General features: G+C 45.2%; 1 protein-coding gene across 6 annotated transcripts in view; it reads left to right on the top strand.

Annotated features, from left to right (window-relative positions):
- LOC144155886 (ADP-ribosylhydrolase ARH3-like) overlaps positions 1–19,298 on the top strand; it is a 30,146-nt gene that overhangs the window by 6,302 nt on the left and 4,546 nt on the right. For all 6 annotated transcript variants that reach the window (XM_077687589.1, XM_077687593.1, XM_077687590.1 and 3 more), the window contains 5 exons: positions 415–620; positions 3,355–3,466; positions 5,530–5,746; positions 8,921–9,099; positions 12,401–12,572. In XM_077687589.1, coding sequence (XP_077543715.1) covers positions 415–620; positions 3,355–3,466; positions 5,530–5,746; positions 8,921–9,099; positions 12,401–12,572 — 886 coding nt within the window. The remainder of the gene's footprint in view (positions 1–414; positions 621–3,354; positions 3,467–5,529; positions 5,747–8,920; positions 9,100–12,400; positions 12,573–19,298) is intronic.

Raw genomic sequence — 19,298 nt, 5'->3', positions numbered from 1 at the left:
CCTGCTGTGCGAGTCTGCATTCGTGATCGTTATCTGCATTAAATAAAAAATGGGAAACTGTCAATTGACATTGACACTTCCCAAGGCTTTGACTTTCTTCGATTAAGCCAAATAATACTTCCGTGGTGTTTAACTTTAAACACCACTGCTTGTTTTTGGTACTACATTTCACCCCATTTAGCAGGCAAGGTGTGTTGCAAAAGTAAATACTTGGTGCTTTGTTTTAATACCTCAACACATTTTCAAAGTCAGGGTTCATGTGCTATCAGCAACCCCCACCTACTTTTTTTGTTGTAAATATTCGTTAGCAATTCATCCAACATTCAGTCTGCAAAATTCTCTTGAGCTCTTATCACATTTGCCTCATAACTCTGTTGTCGTATGTGACCAATTTCATTTGTTCAACTGTTTTAGCTTGGATGCTGCTGTTGGGCTGAGAGCCAAGTACCAAGGCTGCATGGTGGGAGCGTTGATTGGGGACTGCCTTGGCTCACCTTTCGAGCAGCTTCCTCGTCGCCACGTGCTGCCAACATCCTTTCTCCCAGTATTTCTCCGTAGGATCCAAAGAAAATCTGTCCAGAAGGATGAGTGGGCCGGCCGCAGGTTCATAGCAGACCCAGGTATTGTCTAGTGATGTCACCAACTCATTGGTGACAGTGTGCTTTTTGCATAATCACAACATTGTACATAATTACAAATTTATAGCTAACAACAGGCATCCTCCTTATTAGCTTCGGCACAGAAAGTGCCCAGAAATAGAGAAAAAATGATAGTTGAAAATGAACCAGCAAGCAAAAACTTGAAGGCTTCCAGGATTCAGGAGGTTCTCCTTTTCAGGGATGGGTAGCTTCTGGACCATAGTTATGGATTCATGTAAAAATAGCGAGCTGTAAAAATAACGAGCTGTAACGAGATAGCGATTTCTCAAGACTGCCTCGACTCCATGTGTGCTATTATTTCCCACACGGGGCACCTCGAGCAATCTTGGTATCAGTGAGCGGAACCCAAGCCCCCTTACATAAAACTGCATATGCCAGTGTGTTTTGAGGTGGAGGGTAGAAACCACAAACGGTGGCTACCGGAGCTGTGGTAAAGCTTTGGCTGATGGGTAAGCAGAGATCTCCCCACGACCTTGCTGAGCATCAGTGTACACTCGGTTGACTAACCTATACCTGGTTTCTACAATGCCGTTTGGTATTTTCTAAGCTCTCCCAAATCCCAGGAGGATTCGCATCAGAGCATCAAAGTCATTTTCCAGCCTGATATTTAGCTATCTCCGTAATTCCTAGTGATCCCGTCTGCTGACCAGCAGAAGCTGTCTTGAACAAGTCCATATTTAACATCTCAAAGTTTCTTGAATCCATGATAAGAGGTGACTAGTAAGGCAGAAAGTTGTGATTTGGAAGCATGTTAAGGAAGTGTAAACTGAAGAGCAGTCAAACAAACTCCCTAGCCATACAAGTGTGTCACCAGAATATAACAGCACCTCACAGAGAGTAATATCTCGGTCAAACTTTTATCCGAAACTGAAGATCTTCTCGAAGGCCTGCACGATCCAAGTGTCAAGGCAGCAAAGCAGATAATCAGACCGGACAACGACAACAACAACAAAAAAGATGAAGCAAAAAATTTATACCTTTAACAGAAGCTCCCTACCTCAATCCATCAACAGATTTTATCCAGTGCAAAATCTAGATATGTCTGCAACCTGCACAGGTAGATGCTTCCAATGTCAAAACTACGGATGAGGTACAGACACTTGCTGAGGCAAAATAACTTGTGGAAGATATGCATGAACATGACCACCCAACAGAGAACTGCAAGTTTAAGGTATACAAAAGTGCTAGCTGCACAAATGCACACCCACTTATTCGAGGGCCTGTTAATAAAAACGAAATATTGATAATACTCTTATTTGTACTCCAGGTGTGTGGGGAAGGGGAAGTCGGGGGGGGGGGGGGGGGTGCAGGCAGGCATACAGGGCCACAAAAGTCAGAGCTGCCAATACCAATGTGGCTTGCGTACCCAACCTGGAACCCAATTACATCACAAAGTGTGCACAGGAGGGGAGAGGTGGGAGGGGGAGGTAAAAGTAGGAAGAAGTAGAATGAGGGGCTGAAATGCGTAGCCGGGAATGACACTAGATGAAGACTGTGCAACCTGTAAGGTGGGTCCGATGTCATGATCTTCAAGGGGGAATATTCTCGTGAGGTCTGCTATGAGACAGCACAACACAGGGAAGCCAGATGAAACCGTGTCTCTCCTTTTGGGTCAGGAGGGGCTGGAGGCGCTTTGCATTGTGGTCTAGGTGGAGCACATCTAGTCTGGTGGCCAGGAGTCAGAAGACGGCATAACAGATGGTGGCGGCCTGCACTCTTGATGAGGGGTTGCCAGGATGCAGATCGCAGCGGGGTGGCAGTCTCTGTTTGTGTGTGAGGGAGGCGCGCCTGACTTCGTGCTGCAAGAGCAAAGTGTGCCAGCAGCATGGCACTGCACACTGGCAAGGCGAGCTTCAAGGGCAGCAGAGTGGGGCAACCAGATGGCAGCTAGCAGTACTCCGTCATGCGTGAGCGATACAAGGGCAGGGTACAGCTGTTGAAATGCCGTTGGTGCAATGCCATTGGTGCAGTGCGTAACAAAACCAAGCATGCTGCGAGATCTGGTTACAGTGTGGTGGACCTGGGTAGTAAAGGACAGAAGTGAATCTAGTTCAACACATGTAAAGGTCAATCTGCGAGTCCTGTAAACGCTCCAACCTTCTTTTAAAACTTTGGAAAGAACAAAATGAAACGTGCATCAGCATCTCCGAAGTATGTATGGTCGGCATCCACGAAACACGCATCCATTGTGAACAGAGCACTAATCATTTACACTGCACAGGTTTCGTCTGATTGCTTGCACAAATAGTTTTGAGTTTCTTTGGGGAATTTTGTTCACATGTTACTGACAACTGCCAAGAGTGTTCTTACTGTTGACCACGAACCTCGACTTAAAAACTCGTGATTTAATGAAGTTTTTGGCTGAAAGTAGGACCTGGATGTAGAAAGTTCGATTGTAGGGCATTCAATTTACAAGTACTACTGCCGTGTAAGCAGAAGCTTTGTGTTCAATAATCATGCATGTTGACTTTTGTTAAAGATTTCCGTTATATTATTCTAGAGGCCACGATAGGTGCCATGTTTGAGTAATGAAGCGTTATGTAATGGCTTTTGTGTGTTGGCACATGGGGCTGCTGGCAGCACTTTCACACCCTCGACCACCTTCAAGGGTCATATATTCATGCCCCAGAAACTTTGCTCGTCGGTGTGGTGGCATGGGTTGTGAAGATCTCGTACCGTGGTTTCTGTTTTGCAGGTCACAAATTTGGGGGCTACTACATGTACACGGACGATACTGCAATGACCCATGTCCTGGCTGAATCGCTACTGGACTGCAGAGGATTTGATCCCGTCGTAGTTGCACAGAGGCAAGTTTTGAGCACTGGGGATTTGTCTTAATTAAAGTGCATTGTGTCGGTGAAGGTCACAGGAGGTAGGTGGGGTGAAGAGTTCCCTTCACCCCCACTCCCTGCGCTCAATGCACAAAGCCCTCCAGCCAAATCGCCTCCCTGCTATTTTTCTCTTTCTTAGGATATACCATGTGTTTATTACACAAGACAGCTCTTGAAATGGCCAAAATTTATTTTTGTATGCTGTAGTTATCTTGTGCTATAAAACCTTGTGCAATCAAATAATTTCACCGGACATTTTATTCATTGTAAAAATATATATACCGGGAATGATGCGCAACCTCATTCAACTTGAGGAGGGCAATTTACAGCCCCGTGCTGATCGCCCAAAAATATTTAGTTGAAATTTGTACTTAAAGGAACTTCATATGAATCGAACCAACAGAAGCTAGCTATCTTGCACCAGCAAAGCGTTTCCATCTCCTGTTGCTAAAATGCTTGGCTCTGGAGTCTCAACCATACCCGGTATAAGCTTTCACTGCATTTGTTAGCAGTTTTGGAAAAAAAAAATGGGAGTGGGGGGGGGGGGGGGGGGGGGGTGATAGGCCATGCTTTGTCGCTTTGTCTAGCACAAAAGCGTGCTTGTACGAAGATGGATTTGTGGAAGTCGTCATGGGGCGGTTGGGGTTGGCCAGGAGACTACTGTGGTACCCACCGCGGTGGCTCAGTGGCTAAGGCGTTGTGCAGCTGAGTACGAGGACGCGGGTTCGATTCCCAGCCGCCGCGGCTGCTTTTTTGATGGAGGCAAAAAACAAAAACGGCCATGTGTACGAGATTTCGGCGCACGTTAATTAAAGATCCACAGGTATCAAAAATTAATCCGGAGCCCTCCACTACGGTGCACCTCATCGCCTGCGTTGCGTCGGCATGTCAATCAGTCAATTAAGCAGTTCGTGACATCTGGTGGAGGTGCGGGGTACGCACCCTTCATACCCAGCACCTCCACCAGATGTCACGAAGACAAGGACGATGCAGTTGTGTTGAATGAGAAACACGTTTATTGGAGCGAACTTGTGCTCCCCTAACAACTCAAAAGAATACAGAGGCGGCGAAGCAGCGGTCAACAAAGTGACTTGCACAGGCGAGTGTCGTCGAATCGAATGCCCCGGCGTCCGCACTGCAGGCTTTTTATCTTTCGGCGCGCGTGGTTCTCGAAACGTCGATTCGCATCGAGAACATAGTAGATCCAAGAAGATTATTCTGGGCTGTTCACGTTAGATCGGAATGCTCTCCCTATCACAACAGATAACACATGCGGCACAGAAAGAAAGAATGGAACACGCGCTTCCCTTGGCGCAGAGATAACGCAGACCGGCGCAGCCGGGCGGTAAAAGCAAAACACAAATAAACAAACCCAATGTATGGTTCGCGGCAATATCAAAAGGATGTCATGTAGTGCTTTTGGTGGTAACAATTGAGTCTTGAATAGGGGCAAAGTATGAAGTGCCATGGCAGATAGACAAAAAACATTAATTGCATACTGTCCACGCATGCTGCACAATTCTTTGTTTGTATTGACAGCAATGCGGTGATTTAGATTATCTGATATAACACGAACAGAACCAACAGGATATGGATTGTTTATTTACCATCAGTAAATATTGAAACTTGCGTTGTTAGCTGCTAGGGCGTAGCTATTACTTTGAAACTCGCCTTGTTGTTTCTGTACATAACACGGCAACACTAGTTTTTGGCCATAGCTACTGCTATGGCCAAAATACATTAACTATACATTAACTTGGCGCTACAAAATTGTTAGTACTGGGTTTCTGTATTGTGGCACCCCCGCTTCAGTATTGGGATTTTTTTTTATTTTGAATTCTGTGCGTCACATTTTTTTTTTGTGTGTGATCATTGATGCTGGACACTTCAGTGTGTTCAGTGTGCAGCTGACTGCAAACAAAGGGAAAAGTCTCTGAAACAAGGAAGTGCATAACTATTGCACAAGTACCCATCAGATGTCTGCTCTGGCTGCAGGGAATGTTGTAACTTCTTTTTCATTTCTTCTTTGTTTGTTCCAGATTTACCGACGAGTTTTACCAGAACAAAGATAACAGAGGTGAATATGGCCCCAAAGTGCGGACTGTGTTTGCTACGCTATCAAAGACAGGCTATAAGGATGTTTGGGGGCCAGCCAAGGACCAGTTCAATGGCACTGGCTCCTTTGGAAATGGTGCTTCAATGCGAGTGGCACCTGTTGCATTGTTTTACCACGGGGATGAAGAGGCTGCAGTCAAGGTTTGTGCACTGTTTTTCTTTATTGTTCTAGCGCAAGCATTGCAGCGTTCTTTGTATGTGTAACAGTGGCAAAAAGATATAGTCTGAAGTGGAAAGAACAGACTCGGGGCGTAAAATGTTTTTTCTGCTTACCAACAGACATCTGTTCCTTCCTCTTTGTCCCGTCTTTTGGAGCTGTTAGCATACAAGGAGTGACCAACTAACTTGCCCATTAGTGCACATTAAGCAGTAAAATCTCATTACAAGAAACACAGTTACCAAATTTTTTGGTTATAAAAGACATTTGAAGATGGTTTGCTTGGTTACCCATGTTCACCATGTTAACAGCATTGCATACAAGAGGCATTGTTACAAAAGACACTCGGTTACTAAGGGCAACTTTTTTAGGTCTTGAGAGTGAATTCATCAGTATTAATTAGAAGAGACCTTATAAGAGTGGGCTTATACAGGGTGCTTCACCTAACTTTAGCCAGAGCTTAAAAATGTTTCGATGCACTCTAAGACGACGCAACTAAATGCATGTTGCTAACTTTTCTATGTAGTTTCTCGTGCTATTTTTTCTGTGTTGCCTAATTAGGTAATTAGTCAATTTTAATTAGCCAACTTTCGAACCAACTAAGTTAGGCAAAAAATCCCAATTAGAGAGTTGCAGAGTGGTATCCAAAACCCCAGAATAAACACTTTCTGTCATTATATCCATTAGGTGTTAGCGTTTTTCAGCGTGTTGAAGATGCCCACGAAATATAAAAACATACCACGTGATGTGCTAGCGCGCGCATCTTGATAACAGTGCTCCCAAACGTTGCGCACACAAACTACCATAGGCGCGCCGCTGCTTAAAAAGTGGCAGGGCAGATGACGAACCTGTTGATTCCAGCAGGACGAGCGATAACTGGTGCGTCTCCTTATCGCTATTGACGATCTGTCGCGAAAGAAGCGCATTGCTGGTGCAAATGGCACAGCCAACGCCTACGTTGCTGCCCTGTCACGTTTTGAGCAACGGCTCGCCTGTGGTAGTTTGTGCGCGCAACGTTTCGGAGCACTGTTATCAAGACGCGCGAGCGGGCACGTCACGTGGTATTTTTTTGTATTTCGCGGGCATCTTCGATACTCTGAAAAACGCTAATACCTACTGGATATAATGACAGAAAGTGTTCATTCTGAGGTTTTGAATACCGCTCTGCAACTTTCTAATTGGGATTTTTTGCCTAGCTTTGTTGGAACTCTGGCTAAAGTTAGATGAAACACCCTGTATAAAAGATATTGTAAAAAACTGCCTCAAACATGAAGCTTTGGTCTGCATCCAAGAGACTGTAGAGGTTCCAGAACCTTTTGAGAAACCCGCCGCGGTGTCTCAGTGGCGAAGGCATTGTGCTGCTGAGAACGAGGGCGTGGGTTCGATTCCCAGCCGCGGCAGCTGCTTTTCTGATGGAGGCGAAAAGCAAAAACGCCCGTGTGTACGAGATTTCAGCGCACGGTAAAGACAGGTGGTCAAAATTAATCCAAAGCCCTCCACTATGGTGCGCCTCATCATCTGCGTTGCATCGGCGCGTTAAACCCTACAATCAATCAATCAATCAATCAATCAATCAGAACCTTTTGAAAAGTTTGTATGTGCAACTGTGGATGGACCTAATGTGCTTCGAAGAGCTTACAGATCATGTGAAGGTTCTGAAAGCTCGGCTCATGCGGCGACTGTTTGTCAAAAGCTACTTAGAACGTGGTGAAAAACATGTGACGAGGTGATCATAAGCCAAAAAGTGACGCTACTCGTGATGAGCTGAGGTCACCAAGATCCCTGAAGGGGTTAATGTTAGCGTCAGCTAAAGTTTTGGTTAAAGTAGTTGGTTGATTGAGATTTGTTTTGGATGATTTGACCAACTTTGGCCAATCTACCTTTCTGTGTGTTTCTCTATGTATGTATGCATAATTGGGCACCGGCATTCCATTTCCAAGTCTGTGCACGATGGACATTTCCGGTGCAATGCAGAACTTCAATTAAATGTGGTGATAGGCACCTCTCCACACCTGAAACCACTATTATTAGCGAAAAAAATGTGTCTAATACCCCTGTTTACGGCAGATCTAATGACTTTTACAGCAAATGTCATTCGCCCTAAATGTCGTTAATTCGGCGCTACACGAGAATACCGAATGACATTCAAGGCGAATGACATTTAGCGGCTAACTGAGGTCCCGGACCTCAGTTACACCTCAGTTGGCGGCCGAATGAGTAGCCTCGACAGCAGTAGCGCGTCCCTGGACAGGAAAATTCAGTAACAAACCAAAGAATACTGTTTCTAAAAACTGTCAGTAAACTTATATTTTCTTTTTTGTATTGTTGTTCTAATAAAGAAAGACCACCAAGTACTAACAAAAAAGAAAATCTCGTCCCCAGTGCGCGCGCAGTGCGCGCTAGCCGAATCCGGATTTTTTGCAGACTTGTCTCGGCTTGTGATGTCTACTAATGCCACTTAAATCGGTAGTTTTCTTGTTTTTATTTTAAAAAATATTCCTTTGTTACGTTTTTTTATTTTAAATATTACGTGTGAAAACATTCTATATGCGCTTGAAATGTAATTTTGCGGTTTTGCGAGCTCGCTAATCGTCACCGCTATCACAATCAAATGACATTTGTTCTGCTGTGTAGACCCGCACGGCCGAGCCGAATGTCATTTACAGCTAATGTCATTCGGTTTGAACGACATTAGATTTGCCGTGTGACAGGGGTATAACTGGTCCAAGGGAGAATTTTTCTAATAAAAAATAATTTGGAATCAAAAAGGTAGAATTGCTGGGGCTTGAACCCAGGTCGTTGGTGTTGGAAGCCACGATGCTACCCGCTAGCCCACAGAGGGCAAAACAGCAGCCAGTTTTAGGAGCTGGTCAAGAAGATTGCGGCATAGACAGCACTACTTAGTGTAGCAGCAAGTGCCCATCCTGCACTGACTTAGAAACACAATGTCCCAGTCAGGCATGCCCAACTGGCCGGGATCAGAATAGGGCAGCAGTCGTGGTAGTGACTAGTGACGCTGTAGAATTGCAGTTTCCATCAATGTTGATATAGACTAAGTGGTTAAAGTTGTTGGCCTTTTTGTATTTGAAGTACTACAAGTGCTTGCGGGTACTGATGCACACTTTTTTGTACAACTTGCTCATGTTCACTGCATCCAGGTGGCCCAAGACCAAAGCAAGCTGACCCATGCGCATCCTCTGGGCTACAACGGAGCAGCCCTTGTGTGCCTGGCCATTCAGCTGGCACTTTCGTTGGACCCAAGGGAAACACTTGATGTCGGGCGGTTTCTCGACACTCTCAAATCCAAGATGAAGCATGTAGAGTCGGAACAACACCGGTAAGTTTACTGGATAAGTTTACTTGCCCCTCTCCCCCCACCCACTCGCACACATGAATACGCAGCTTTGTGTTCGTGGCTCTGTGTTTCAATATGGCAGATGCTGCACCGTGGTTTGTTTTCACTTTTCAGTTACTGTGTATGCTCCCTCCCTGTGGCAAGGGCTTCATTAGAACTGTATTTAGTTATATAGCATAGTGATTGCCTTCTTTCTTTCTTTTTTTTAAAAAAAGGCATTTCTCATCCCTTTTTTTCGTTGAGGCATTTTAGGGGGTGTGTTCATTGCTCGAGCTAAGTCAATCTGCCCCCCAATGCCTACACTGCTCCTGGCCTCGCACATACTACAACTCACTACAACTCGGTAGTTTCATGACATTCCACGTACCACTGCTAAATGAAGTTGCACAAGTTTTGCCACTAGTCTGTGGCAATGGAGCACCCCACCAGAGTTAACATGTCTGGTGTAGCCCAAAAGTCTGCCTAGCCTAAAAGTCTGCTATGTCAGGTTTGCTCCAGTTAGACAGACTGAACTGTGGCAGGTTTTTTTTTTTTTTTTTTTTTTTCTATGTGTGTGCTTTTTTTTTTTTTTTTTTCTTAGTCTTCCTAGCGTTTAGTCTTGTATATATTGTACATATGTCCTAATTAGTCCTGCATATATGTATCCTCCCCTTCTCTCTCTCCTCCCTTTCCTGTCTGCCTGTGTTCCCCATTCCCCACAACCCCACACCAGCAGGCGTTCCGGTGTCCACCCTTAGGTGGGACATACTACTCCTGCTGGTGGTCTTTCCTTTCCATTTTGACAATGAGTTCATTCATTCATTCATTTGCTACCATACATTACAACACATTGAGAATCGGGGCAGAGCACTTATGCTGTATCTTGAGGTTTTCTCCATGTGGAGCGATCTATGTTGGGCCATCGCGAGTACCGTTATCCCTAGTCAAATGTCCAACCCCATCAGTGAGATGAGATAACAGGCGTGCCAATAGAAGCTGCGTGACATGGCTTTGTAAAATAGCAGATAAAAAAAATACGGGGTGCATTTATTGCTGTAATTGTCTGAACCATTTAAGAACCATGTCAGGTGGTCACACAAAGATTAACTTTGTGTGTCACCATTACTGTTTAGCTCAGTGAACGGCTGATGCTTGGAGAGCTGACTCCAAAGGTATGGTGGCAGCATCGTTCAAGAATGTCTGTATTTCAAACTGTCTGGATGGTGCAGAGGACAGTGAATCAACTTCTTGGGTCGTTTCTAACGTCTTATTTTGGTGCACATACTTTCTTTTTCTATATTTTAGATCCTCCAACTGCAGCTTTGCCTCTTAATCATGACTGCCTTATGATCGAATAAATGTGGTGTGTGCACATCCTCATTTTGTGCTTTCATGTGCAACTGGTAGGCAAAACCATTGCGTCAGTAGGCAAAGCCTTGTTCATTGTGTCGTGGAGCAGCAGACCTTCTCCAGGCAGTGGTGGATATGAGAAGTAATGATATGGCCACTGATTGGGAGCGGCTCGCTGTTCTGCCCACTGACTCTCCACTTGCGCCGCCACCACGACCTCTCTTGGCCACTTCACCTGTAGCATGCACAGCTATAGGAATAGCACTGTACTTAAAAATTATCAGGTGCATTTGATGATGGGGGGAAAAATATATTTGCTTTCATAATGAACTGTCATGGGGCAGTGTAACCCACCTGTGCATGCACTGTGCCACATTCCATGATCAGACCTGCCTGGTGACATAGTGGCTAAGGCATTGCTGCCAGCCCATAAGGCTATGGGTTTATCTCCCGGCTGAAAAGGCTGTTTCCCATGCAGGCAAAGTACAAAAACCCCGATACGCAGACCCTGCCACGATGGATCAGTGGCTGAGGCGTACTGGGCACAGGTTCAATCTCGGCCGCTGTAGCCATTTTTCTGATAGAAGAAGAAAAATTGAAAATGACCGCGTGTCAAGATTTTGGTGAACAAGATCCTCAAAAGGTCTAATTTAATCCATAGTCCTTCACTATGGTATGCCTCATAAGCCAAAATGTAATATCAATGCATAAAACGTCACTTTGAGAAATTTTTTGATGATTTTGCACCAGACTTTGACAATAAAGTTCAAGAACAAACATTCATTTTGGCGTTTGAGAAAAGTTTCAGGCGGTGTAACTTAATGCAACAGCATCTATATTTTCACCCTGCACAGTTTAAAGGGACACTAAAGTGTGCTAAAAATAGTTGTCTTGTATTAACCCAGAGATAATGGTAGCCAGTACCAGAAGAAAAAAATATTTCAGAAAAAATATTTAAGATTTAAGAAAAAATATTTTAATTTCCAAACATTACAAAGCCCAGTGCCGCGCATAATAAGCACCACAGGCAGTCACTGTTGGAACTTCTTCCTTTTTGAGGCTTGCAGGCGATGCTGATCAGCACTCCTCACGAGTGTCAGTGCACTCTAACGCTGCAGCCAACACTGTGTTCGAATCACGCCCTCAGACCTACCAGATGTGTGCGCTCCACTCTTGCTACGGCTTCGCAGCTGGGTGACCGCGGAGTCTACCACAGTCACCATTGTTTCGGCTCCAATTTTGGTCATGTGTTTTACCCTGGTGGGCCAATTAAGTGCAGTTTGAAGGGTTGAATATTGAACAAGCGTGAATGCGCAAGCTGCCAACAATATCAACGTGCCTATACAACCATAAACCATTGGCTTCACCCCTCATTCCACTAGCCAGTTAAAGGTGTTTTCCACTTGTGCGATAAATCGGCAGTCCACAGCGCAGGCCCTGAATGAGCGGGTTGTTCGGCACACGGCAGCGGTCGGATCATTAAAGAAGAATTTATCATGTCGCCACCATCTCAACCAAGTTAAGGTTTCCTTTGCATCAGAAAAATGAAAGAAACAGAAACAAGATAAATGCCAGCTTTAGTTATTTTCACACAAATGAGGCATCATTTTTCACTGGGCAAAAGCCAGAAGGGCTATGAAAGACTTGATCTTTCAGTGCAAGCAACAAGTTATTCACATCCTTTAGTGCCTCTTTAATGTCGTCCTTCTGTCCATACCAGAGGGTGCAAAGGAATGACGACTCGCCTCGCACTCCGCCTTGCACTCCGCTGTCCCCGACCTCTGCAGCGGTGGTTCCGGGCACTCCTCTAAGCCGTTCACGCTATGGCATTTATAGCTAGTTTTGAGTCACTCATGTGTGCAGCCAGGCTTTTCGACAAGTATTTTTCTCTTCACTTTAATGCTCCGCTTTACGCGTGTGAGTGTGTTAACACGATGCTGCCTTGCGCGTGCAGCTTTTACGTTGAAAAGCTGGAAGTCATTCGGAAAATGCTCCTGGATCGCTATGAAGATGCTTCTCCTGAGAGAGTTGCAGCTGTACTGGGGAACGAGATCACTGCGGACCGTTCCGTGCCAGCAGCACTCTACGCCTTCCTTCGTAGCGCCCGCCCACTCAAGAACTACAAGGTGACCGCCCTTCCCTACAAGAAATTCGTATGTGCAAAAGCTAGTACCGTATTAGCTTCTTGCCCTATCAGTGTGTTAGGTCTATTATTCAACAGGTCTACCAGTGTAGACCTATCGGATATTATTGAATACCTATCGGAGATTGGGTTTTATAACGGCATCCCGGGAAGGTCCTGTTAGCCTTGCAAACATTGAAGTGCAGCCCAGTCAAAAAGAAACAATTGAGAACAACTGGAAATTTTCCAACTAGAAACAATTGAAATTTGCAGTTGTGTTTTAGTGTTTAGCCCAATTGAAAAAAAAAAATTGCTTCCAGATGGTTTCTGGAACTATTGAAACAAAAGCCACCGCTCCAATTAGAACCAGAGCTCCAATTGGATGTGAAGGCCATTGACCTATTGCATACATTTGGTCACATTACAACTGTTTCAACCAATTCCCCCAAAAAATGTGGTCCCGCTTTGAAAATACGCAAAGGCATGAATTTTGGTCGATCGGCTTTATTGCGCGAGGTGATGTTTGACGGGCTAGCTCGCATTTCTGGCGCATTCTTCGAGTCAGAGCAAGACAATGACATAGTTTTTCAAACTCGCACAGCCATTAAACAGTGAACTTTTAGTTGTAAAAATGCATGACTAAAAGAAAAAAAAAACACCATGCTAACACGTGGGCGGCATCAAGTCGACTTTCCAACAAATGAAAGCGCAGCTCGTTGACCTTGTCTGCATCTTTTAATATCTAAAATGTTACACAGAACAACTGCGACAGTTCCTAGGCAAAAGGAAAGGTACCTACCAATATAAAAGTCCAAGCGAATTCCCCACATTTGTCACCTTGCCTTGTGTAAAGAGATGATGAGCCGCCATGGAAGCCTTTATGTTCTGAAGCTCCACAGTTGATGCACTTGCTTTAAAGCTAATAACAAATCATGTGGTACTTCAAGTTCACCTTCACACAACAAATATCGCAAAGGCTGCCCGCTAAAAAATGAACGATCATAAAAAATGAACTGTGCGGCACGGCACGCACAACCCAAGCTCTACGACACCATTTTTGTCTGTTTTGGATTGTACGAAACCTCTACTAAAGTAGCCCAGGCTCATGCATATGAAAGCGTTAGAAGATCTAATGTGTTTACTTAAATTATTAAACATATTTCGAGTGCATATTGATGTTTATTTAATCTTCATTATAAGACAGGAAGTTTCAATGTTTGCTCCTAATCGAAGTATGACAGTGACCATCCGAATCTGTGCACAAAACAGTCATTACGGCCATGATGTCCAGAATATCTCGGCACGGAGGGAATCAGAGGCATGCTAGGGATAGCCGCTTACGGACAGACTACCTATTTCATTGCTTGCACCTTGAGAGTGCTTGCACCTTGAGAGCCAACTGCACTCAAATTTTTCTTAGCCCGACTTTCATCCCCTGTGGTGACCTTAACCACGAGCGTTTCAGTGCAATCAGAGTATAACTAAGGTGTAAGAATATGATTACTGCAATTCTCTTATGAAAAGCTTCATACACAGCTGTGTCAATTCCGTGAACGTCATGTAAGTCCTTGAAGGAAAACGTGCATACAGGGCAATGCAAGGTGGGATAAATTAGCTGAATTTTTAAGACCTCTCAGTCATGCCCTCATGGCATGGTGGATCGAACCCTCTGTTGGGGGGGGGGGGGGGGGGGGGGGGGGGGTCGGTGTTGCAGTGCTAACACCACCCAAATTATATTTTTAACACCTGCACTGCAAGCTCCCCCACATGCACAATCATGTCAAATCTGCGTTCTGCTAAAGGCATTTTACACCTAAACAAATGTGCAAATAGCTTGAGACCGCAATTTTTGTGCAAGTGTGATGTTAAATGTGCACAGCCAGCAAACTATGAGTAGCTTCGCCAGTGCAATGGTAATTCTCGTCAAGGATCGAGCCTTTATCTGGGTGCCATAGTATGAAGGTAGAGAAGTTTATTGGTCTTTCTTGTCTCGTACAGTTGAATCCCATTATAAGAGGCGCGGATGTATGAGAGAGTTGAGTATAAGAGACGCTATTCACCCACATTGTTGGCCACCCTATCTTTTCCATTAATTTGACCTTTTTTATAACAGACATTAGATGTAGTTATAACTTCAGCAAACAGAGAGTAGTTAGCTATGAAACGGCAACGAGAATCCCCGCCAATGGAAAGGCTACGTACAGAAGTGGTTAAAGCTTACCACCAAGCGTTCCAGTGCAACCGCGCATGCAGGCGTCTGCATGAGCCAGCAGTACCGAGAGCGTGCAGTGGGCTCTTTTGATCGCAGATGTTAAGTCCACAGGCTTGATGAATAGCCGGAGCGCACCGCAGTCATTGCTCGTGCTGCATTCCGTTAGCGACTCCACCTGGCAAACTATCAGCTCATGCCAGCCATTGTGTCAACTTTTGCAATGTGCTGTAGCGTTCTTGTGTGCTTATTTTAGTCATAGGGTGCCCACATTGAACTAGTGGTTGATCAGTTGTCGAAAACATGGTACCCTGCTTATAAGAGACCTTTCATACGAGCGACAGAAAGTGCTCCCCGGTAGGTGTCTCTTGTAAGGGGGTTTAACTCTTTCGTTACTGCACCTATTCAAAATCGTTCAATTTGAACGATACCTTTGGAGCCCCCTTTCATAGCGTTCCAGGCGTTTCTGGAACAAGTAAAGCTATTTGGAGTTAGCTCAGAAAATGCGCTTTCAAAGTCTGTTTTGTTTTAATCTTTGCGTCAAAAATGGGATTTTTGACATGCGTTTGTATCACCTGGGTGTGGAAAAGGGGCGTGGCCATCACGCGTCACTGCTAACAAAGAAGAATGCATGCCACTCATAATTACTCTGCATCAGAGTTTGGTTTTTATTATCAGGGCATGATTGGTGAATCAGAAAATGATTTTCAATCGTCATGTTTGCACTCTGACAGTAATAATCCCTGAAATTGGCTGAAAATATCAAGCAGTGCCTGTTTGCAAAGTTACTTTATGATTTTAGGCAGTTTTATTGCCTTTGCACACATTGTTCTAAGTTGTGTTGTAGTTCTATTTACCACAGGATCATTCACAAACAGCTTCAACAGTTTCGGTTTTGTTTCTGCATCACGAAATTCTTGCGAATATAAAATCGTGGTCACTGACCAAGTCAAAAGGAAAAAATTTGACGTTTCGGAGCCCATACGGGTTCCTTGTTCACAATAAAGCGGGCAAGAGGCCGTCGTCAATTTATATGCAAGATATGGCGCAATGACTTCGTGTAGATTGCAGGCATGTTGCCATCGGTCCGGTTGACAGTATGAGGTGTGGTTTGGATGATGAGTGACTCGAGGAAAAGACGGGAGGCCAAATTTCTTTCTTTTGCTATGATAGCGGTGTCATCCCAACCGATGCGGTGGTTGTGCTGGTAGGCGTGCTCTGCCAGCGCATTCGTCGTTCGATTTTCTTTTGCAACGTCACGTTGATGCTCCTTCATTTTTCGTGAAAACTTGCCCGTTTCGCTGATATTCGCTGTATTCGCTGTGCGTTCCTGGCTAGAGTACTGCTCGGTTGTATGGAACTCTGTTCCTCAATACTTGTCACTGTCTCTGGAACGGGTCCAGATGAGATTTGTTCGAATCTATTATGATCGTTACCTTTTCAGGAAAATATATTACACGTATGACAGAATACTCGACCACACTGGATTAAGCAGACTGAGTGACAGAAGAACACTCCTCGATATGTGCTTTCTTCACAAGCTCATTCATGGAGCTGTTGACTCTGCTGATTTGCTAACTTCCATCAATTTTCATGTCCCCACACGATGCCGTTCCTCGCCGCTATTTTATCCTGCCGTCAATCATAAAAGTCCTGTCCAGAGAATGCAACTCCTTTACAACTCACTTGAAGCGCCTGATCTGAGTATCTTTGATCGTTACAGCACTTTTTTGCAAGCTGTTAAAAATACATCTAAAGCCTGAGTGTGTACTTTTGTGTTGTGAAATCATGTGAGTCAGCTATGTAATGTTTGTTCCATTAAGGTTTTTTTCATTTCTCATGCTCTTTTTTTCGCTGTGGTACACATCTTCTGAGTGTGTTCTTTTGCATTGTAGAATCATGTGTGAGTCAGCCATATAATGTTTGTTCCATTGATGTTATTTTTATTATACTCTTTTTTCCCCATTGTACACATCTCCCTTTCTTATCCTTTCCTTTGTTTCTTCTGTGCACCACGCTGAAGGCATCATGCTGTTTGTGGGCACTTATCTAAATAAATAAATAAATAAATAAAAAAATAAACGCAATTGCAGTCAGCGCATGGGATTTTGTATACGACTCCCAGGAACTTGTCACTCTCCATCTTGTCCTTTACGTTCACGAGCCTGCTGCGCAGCTTGCTTGAAGGCACGTGCGCTACACGTAAATCGTATTTGGAAAATACGCGGCAAAGTGCCTCACTGACTCCTTGAACGTAAGTAATGGCGGCGCTCATGGTGGCCGTCTTGCTGGCAATTCCGTTCGGTCGTAGAATGTGATTTTCGATTCGTGCCACAAAATTCCTAGGGTATCCATTTGCCGACAGCTCGTGATGCACAGTCGTCAAGTCTTCCTTCAATCTCTGTTGATTGGAGCATAGGCGTTTGGCTCTGGTAATCAGTGCCGAGACGACAGACCTCTTGTGGGCAATGAGGTGGCATGAGCTGTACTGCAGGTAGCACCCGGTGTGTGTATTCTTGCGATAAACGGTGAAGGAGAGGCAGCCGTTCGAGCGACGAATGCAAACATCAAGAAACGGAAGGCACTCCCCAGTCTCTCGTTCACACGTGAATTGTATGTGAGGGTCAACCGAATTTAGGGCTTCCAAGAATCTCGGCACGTCATCCTTAGGGAGGATGCAGAAACAGTCAACATATCATAGAAAGACCTTTGGGGCGGGCGTGAAGTTGTCCAGGGCCTTCTGCTCGACCGCTTCCATGACAATGTTGGCTGCGGTGACAGATATAGAGGCGCCCATAGCTGTTCCGTGGATTTGCTTGTATATTTTGTGCCCGTAGAAAAAATAAGTGTTACTGAGACAAAAGCGAAGTAGCTCACTCAGTTCAGGCACGTCGAAGGGAGTCCGGTCAGCAAGTTTGGCGTCCGAACGCAGGGCTTCCGTGCAGGTTTGCACTGCAAGGTCCGTTGGAACGCTAGTGAACAATGCGGTCACGTCAAAAGATACCATAACCTTGTCCTCGCGCAAAGCCAAGTCCCGTACCTTTTCTACAAAATCCGCTGAATTGGCAATATTCGTCGTTGTCCTGCCAGTTAACGGGCTCAACACTTTGTGAAGATACTTGGATAGCCGGTAGAGCTGAGACCTGATGAAGTCCACGATCGGCCTCAAGGGAACGCCAGGCTTGTGCATTTTTGGAAGGCCGTAAATAGCGGGAGTGGATCCGTTTGTACACAACAGGCGGTAATACAAACTTTTGTGTTGCGGAGGCACTAACTGAAACAGCCTTGAAAGCAGCTTTTGAAGCTGAGTCTGCAGACTGCCGGTCGGATCCTTTGCAAGGGGGGCATAGGTATCCGCGTCGCTCAACAGGTGCAACATCTTGTCGTGGTAGTCGCTTCGGTTAAGAAGAACGGTGGCGTTACCCTTGTCAGCCGGTAGAATGGCAATGCTGTCGTTGTTGCGGAGGTTTTTGATGGCTTGTTTTTCGGAAGCCGTAAATCGCGTCCACGGTGTTCGCTTCTTCCAGCTCGAGAGAACGCCGATGGCCTGCGTGCGTGCCTCATCACGTACCCCTGGTGGAAGCTTGCCCACGGCTTGCTCCACGGCGCAGATAACTTTCTTCGGGTCAGGCTGAGACATCGTGTTATAGTTCATACCAAGGCGCAGAATTGAAGATTCCGCTGGCGTTGGCTCATACGATGACAAGTTTAGGACTGCATTGTTGGGGTGCGTTTCCTTCTTTGGCCTTAAAGATTCCAGTTTCTTACTTTGAGAAACTTCACATTGTTCTTTCCTGTTGCTTGCGACGAAGTTGGCGTGAAGCTGGATGTCTGGGAAGTCATCTTGAACCAGGTGTTCGAGCTGCCGCCGAGCAAAAAATGCTTTGGTTTCCAAGCTTCTTATCTTCTTGCGGCATTCCTGGACCCGTGCAGCGAGCAGCTTCTTCTCCGCCTGTCGAACGATCTGATGGCCCCATGGCGTTTTTACGGGCGTCTTCATTCGAAGCGACTTAGGCATCAGGTTCTCGTGTCTGCAAGCAATGTTGAAGCTCAGATGCGTCTTGAAGGCGGCTACTATAGAAGTGAAGGAAACAAATCGCCGTAACAAATCGCCGTAAATACGCGGCAAAACACTTTGCCGCATATTTTCCAAATACGATTTACGTTTAGCGCACGTGCCTTCAAGCAAGCTGCGCAGCTGGCTCGTGAACGTAAAAAACAAGATGGAGAGTGACAAGTTCCCGGGAGTCGTATACAAAATCCCTTGCGCTGACTGTAATTGCGTTTATATCGGTGAAACGGGAAAGTTTTCACGAAGAATGAAGGAGCATTAACGTGACGTTGCAAAAGAAAATCGAACGACGAATGCGCTGGCAGAGCACGCCTGCCAGCACAATCACTGCATCGGTTGGGACGACACCGCTATCATAGCAAAAGAAAGAAATTTGGCCTCCCGTCTTTTCCTCGAGTCACTCATCATCCAAACCACACCTCATACTGTCAACCGGACTGATGGCAACA

Source organism: Haemaphysalis longicornis, unplaced genomic scaffold (assembly GCF_048455015.1).
Source record: "Haemaphysalis longicornis isolate Haplotype H1 unplaced genomic scaffold, Haemaphysalis longicornis Haplotype H1 scaffold_1, whole genome shotgun sequence".
Classification (NCBI taxonomy): Eukaryota; Metazoa; Arthropoda; class Arachnida; order Ixodida; family Ixodidae; genus Haemaphysalis; species Haemaphysalis longicornis.
This window is presented reverse-complemented; position numbering and strand designations above follow the sequence as displayed.